The sequence below is a fragment of the Myotis brandtii genome, unplaced genomic scaffold (assembly GCF_000412655.1).
Source record: "Myotis brandtii unplaced genomic scaffold, ASM41265v1 scaffold680, whole genome shotgun sequence".
NCBI classification, from domain to species: domain Eukaryota; kingdom Metazoa; phylum Chordata; class Mammalia; order Chiroptera; family Vespertilionidae; genus Myotis; species Myotis brandtii.
This window is the reverse complement of record NW_005370658.1, coordinates 968,625-973,839: the sequence shown is the minus strand read 5'-3', so window position 1 is coordinate 973,839 and position 5,215 is coordinate 968,625. Positions and strand designations below refer to the sequence as shown.

General features: G+C 50.0%; 1 protein-coding gene across 1 annotated transcript; it reads left to right on the top strand.

Annotated features, from left to right (window-relative positions):
- Positions 1–6: 6 nt before the first annotated feature.
- LOC106723949 lies at positions 7–1,532 on the top strand. The gene is made up of 2 exons (XM_014529458.1): positions 7–520; positions 1,008–1,532. Exons 1-2 carry the CDS (start codon positions 35–37, stop codon positions 1,290–1,292), a joined length of 771 nt encoding a protein of 256 aa, XP_014384944.1. The 5' UTR covers positions 7–34; the 3' UTR covers positions 1,293–1,532.
- The last annotated feature ends 3,683 nt before the right edge of the window (positions 1,533–5,215 follow it).

The window sequence follows — 5,215 nt, the reverse complement described above, 5'->3', positions numbered from 1 at the left end:
GGGTGATGCGGCCCCTTTAAGACTCTTCACAACAATGAAGCAGCTCCGGCCGCCGCTTTATCCTCCGCCTCGTCCCGCCCCCGCCGCCCTTCCCAATTGGCCCCCCCGTCGGCCTCCGAGGCTCTCCTCTGCCATTGGCGGCCCGGCCAGACCCGACTCCAAGTCGCCGCTGTTCATTCGTTATTTGCGCCGCCTATCTTTACGGAGCGGCCCAGTAAGAGGGCCCAGCGAGAGGCACTGTCAATCAGGGAGCGCCGGAGGCCAATCAGAGTGGGAGGACTTCCGCGGCGCTGGCCTTATTCGAGTTTCGGGGCGGGCCTTGGGTTCATTCACAACATTCCTCCCCCGCCCCCCTCGGGCTGGACAGCGCGCCCCGGGCAGCTGGAGCTGCGCCCACATACGGCTTTGTTTACTGAGGGTCGCTTCCGGGCGCCGCGAGGGGACAATCAACACGGCTCGGCCGGGGAGCGAGACGGAGCGGCGGGACCCCCGCGCAGCAGCTCAGCCCCTTTTTTCTCTGGTCTGTGACGCGAGAAACTCTCTGATCCCCTGGGCGCCGGGCCGTTTTGATTGATAGCTTGGGGGGTGGGAAGGTGGGGGCTGGGGAGAGATCACGGGCCCCTTAGTGGTGCTCCTGGGGGCTGCGGACCTCCTCTCTAGAAATAGATCCCAATTCAAGCCCATCCTTGAGCCCGAAGCTAAGACCCAATCCATTTTATGCCCCAAATATGTCATTGAGTCATGAAATTGTTGATGTTCGACCATTTATGACCTATTAAAATGGCAGTTTCATTAGGTTCGACCTAATACATGATAAAGACGACCACCTGTGTTTGTGTTTATTTTTTCTGACCCAGATTTTCCAGGCCACATCTTTGGTCTTTATCCACCCCGAACCCCTTGTCCTTAGGGAATCCTGCATTTTCCCTTTGCCACACCTCTCTCCATGATCAGTGCATTTCTTTAGTTCAGCGGTTGTTTAATTTCGGTTTCTCCCTCTCTACCAGGAGCCCCAAGACGCTAATGGTGCACTGCTTTACACCCAGGACCTGAACAGCACCAGGCAAACAGCAGTCACTAAATCTGTAACTCCTCGAGTGATCCCTGAACCGCTCTTGCTTTGCTCCCGCTCTGTTGACATGATCTACAGAACAGGAAAAACCCAAACTGGCCCCTACGTGGCCTCATTGCTGCCCCTCCTCATGTGGAAACACTGGCTTCTACCTTCCAGGAATTTCCAGTTTCACCGCGGCACTTTCGGGCCAGCCCCCCACCCAGTAAGCTCCCTCTAACCTGCATGGTCGCATAGGGTCATCACTGGCTACAAGTGGCCTTTGAGTCCTTGAAATGGGGCTGGCGTGAATCGGGCTGTGCTGTTAAACACGGAGTGCGTTTTGAAGACTGAGGGGGGAAAAAAGGGTCAAGTTTCTCATTAAGAACTTTTTCTATTGATTAGATGTTAAAATGATATTTTAGCCCAGCTGGCGTGGCTCAGTGGTTGAGTGTCGACCTATGGAGCAGGAGGTCATGGTTTGATTCCCAGTCAGGGCATATGCCCGGGTTGCAGGCATGTGCAGGAGGCAGCTGATCAATGATTCTCTCTCATCATTGTTTCTATCTCTCTCTCCCTCTTCCTTCCTCTCTGAAATCAATAAAAATATATATTTAAAAAATGATATTTTAGATAAATATGGGTTAAACAAATACATTATTAAGCCCTAGCCTGTTTGGTTCAGTGGATGAAGAATTGGCCTGCGGACTGAAGGGTCCCAGGTTCGATTCTGGTCAAGGGCACATGCCTGGGTTGTGGGCTCGGTCCCCAGTGGGGGATGTGCAGGAGGTGGCCAATCGGTTGATTCTCTCTCATCATTGATGTTTCTATCTCTCCCTCTCCTTTCCTCTCTAAAAGCAATAAAAAAATATTTTTAAAAACATTAAAATTAATTCCACCTGTTTAATTTTATTTTATTATTCCATCCCATCCCATGCTATTCTGTTCCATTCTCTGTGGTGTCAGGACATTTAAAGTTACACATGCAACTTGCATTGTAATTTCTATTCGATAACTGTGGCCTTGAGAAACCACAGCCCACCATAATGACAACAGAAACAATAATAATAGTGGACTAAAATACAGAAAAACTTCCTGAATAATAATAATAGTGGACGGAGTGACTGCTCTAGCTATTCAGGTATGTTGCCACATTTAAGCCTTCCAAGAGAGCTACAAGTGGGGCGAGTTGTCTCTGTTTCTCAGACAAAGAAACGGAGGCTTAGAGAGTTGGAGTCCTGGCCTGAGCTCACCCAGACTGGGAAAACCTAGACTTAGTGGAGCATCCCTTTCCTGCAAAGGATTTGAAAAAGAGACCCCTGAGGAAGTAGTAACGGGTAGGAGAGAGGAAGGGAGACCTTCACAAAGACTATGTTTCAGGTGGAAAACGACCCAGGTCCAGCTTTTCCTGGCCACCCCACCCCCTTCAGCATCTGGTATGTGATGGTGCCAGTAAGCTCAGGTCCCTCTCACTGAGGATGCTTCAGTGGGCATCCCAGGATGCTGAACCAGAGAAGTCACTCCCTGCCAGTGGAAGAGAGGATGTTTAGGAGGAACTGAGAATCTGTTATCACAGAGTAGAGATGTTTTATTTTATTCTCTAATAATAGATACTAATTTGTCATCATTCCCATCTTCTGGGTGACCAAACAGAGACACAGAAAGATCAGGTAACCTGCCCAATGTCCCTAGCAGAAAGGCTAGGGCCAGGATAGAAGCCTGGGAGGGTGAGCAGATCCTGTCACATTGGCTGGGGATCAAATGCACTGAGTTTGGCATATACCAAGTGTGGGGAGCCGATATAGGGGTAAGCCTCAGACTGACCTGTTGGACAAGTCTTCTTCTGAGTCTTAAACAACCCAATTCGAGAGGTGGCCGCTAATTTACACGCGCTGTCATTTAAAAAATAAAAATGGGGGAATTTGCCGGAAGCCGGTCCATCCTTGTTGCTTGACATAGTCGCTGCAGGGAAGAAACATCTACACAGCATACGTTTCAAGGGACCTGGCATACTGTTCTTAATATGTTTGCTCCCCTTCTTAGCACTATGTGTTCTAGCCAGGGCCACCTCCCCGAGTAAGGACTTATGAAGAACTTAGACTAAAACTGTTGGCAATAAATTTGGGACTTGTTGGGCCCACATCCCCAGGGGTCTGCCCACCAGGGAAAGCACCAAAGCCTATACCCCTGGAGATCCACCGACACAGGGCAGTCCCAGGGAAGGCAAGCAGCGAGGCTGGGAGGACATAACCTTTACTGGGTAGGATAATCTCCTTCAGTCACTTCCTTGTAGCCTATCAGTAGAGCAGTGACCTTGGAATAGCCCTTGTAATAGAACACAGAGATTAACCTAGACAGGATTAAACTCAACAGAACTAGATAGAGACAGGATTATGGAAATGAAACTAGGAACTGTAGAAGGTTACCCAAAACATACCATGATGTGATTATAGAGGCATGCTTACAGGATCAAATGGTATAAATACAGATGTAAGAGGACAATAAAAAGAGAACCCAACCATGTTGATCAACTGAAAAAAACCCCCACAAAACCTGGCTATGACGATCAACTGAACGCTGCCTCCGTGTCATTCCTTCTTCGCCGACTCTGTCCATACCTTTGGGAACTCCTGGACCTGTTGGGGCTGGACCCTAACAACCAAGATTCTATTCTGATCCCCTGATTTTACAGATAAGGGGAATGAGGCCCAGAGCGGGTCAGAAAGTTGCTCAAGGCCACACAGTGATCCTAGGAGAATGTGTGAGGTCAGAAAGGCCCTTGGGAAGATGAGGGTGCCCCCAGGAGGAAGTCCCTAGGCCCATTTCAAGTCTGCCCTCTTAGGAAAGAAGTTGGGAAGGGGATTCCAGCTACCCTTGTGGTCCCTTTCCCAGGGCAGCCAGCGAGCTGGGGTTTCAGTGAAATAGAAGCCACTTTTATTTCCCCAGCTGGCTGTGAGCTCACTGTCTAGGCATCCACAGCTCCTGACCCCAAACCCACGTGTCCTCAAGACTCACGGGAAATGGGACAACCCTGGAGGCTCAGATGAGGGAGAACAAAGTCCCTAGCTGTGGCCACCCCCACCCTAATTTTCTGAGGATCGCTCCCTTTGCCCGGCCCCTGTGCACCCCCATGCCCCTGTTGACTCAGGCAGGAAACCAGCCGGGGCAGTTTCACTTCCTGGTCCCCACAGCCCCTCTGGCCTGCCCAGCTGGCAAGATTTGCTTCTTACATTTTTTTTTTTTCTTTCCTTTTAGAACACAAGTTCATGGGCAAAGTGTCAGGGCCCTGCCAGGAAAAATGGTCATTCAGGAAGAGGGGAAGGTGGAGGCAGGGAAGAGAAAAAGGCTTGGGGAAGAATAATTGTGTCTGAAAAGCCACATTTAATGGCTGCCCTGTGTCTGGGGAGAGGCCCGGAGGGACAGGCCTAGAGGTGGGACTTGGGCTCCCTTCTGCCCTGCAGGACACAGGGCAGCTAATATTCACACCTGCAAGTCCCATGGCCTTAAGGCTCCTGAATTCTCCATTCTCAGGATCCCATTTAACAGATGGAGAAACTGAGGCTCAGAGAGGTGAAGGGACTTGGTCACAGACAGGAAGTGGCAGAAATTGGCATAGAAGGAAAGGTGTGGGATTTTCCAAAGTCTGGGGCTCTTGGCTCCAGCATTAATGGGAGGTTTGTGGGCCAGTGAAAGGATCGAAGGAAAAGTCAGGCAGGGCAGTGGCTGCAGGGAAAAATGTGCCTATTAGGGGAGTCTGAGGGGTGGGGTAATGGGGAAACAAGTGGGTTGACATTCCAGACCCCATACCTGTCGCACCTGAATGACATTCCTTGCCCAAAGCTCATCCTGTCCCAGCCATTGATCTTTGGAGATTCTGGAGAAAAGTTCATTTTTAGGAGGGTGAAATCTACTCTTACATATAAAAATGAACATGTGCCGGAGCCGGTTTGGCTCAGTAGATAGTGTCGGCCTGTGGACTGAAAGGTCTCGGGTTTGATTCCGGTCAGGGGCACAAGCCCGGGTTGCTGGCTCAATCCCCAGTAGGAGGCGTGCAGGAGGCAGCTGATCAGTGATTCTCATCATGGATGTTTTTATTTTTTTATTTTTATTTTTTTAAATATATATTTTATTGATTTTTTACAGAGAGGAAGGAAGAGGGATAGG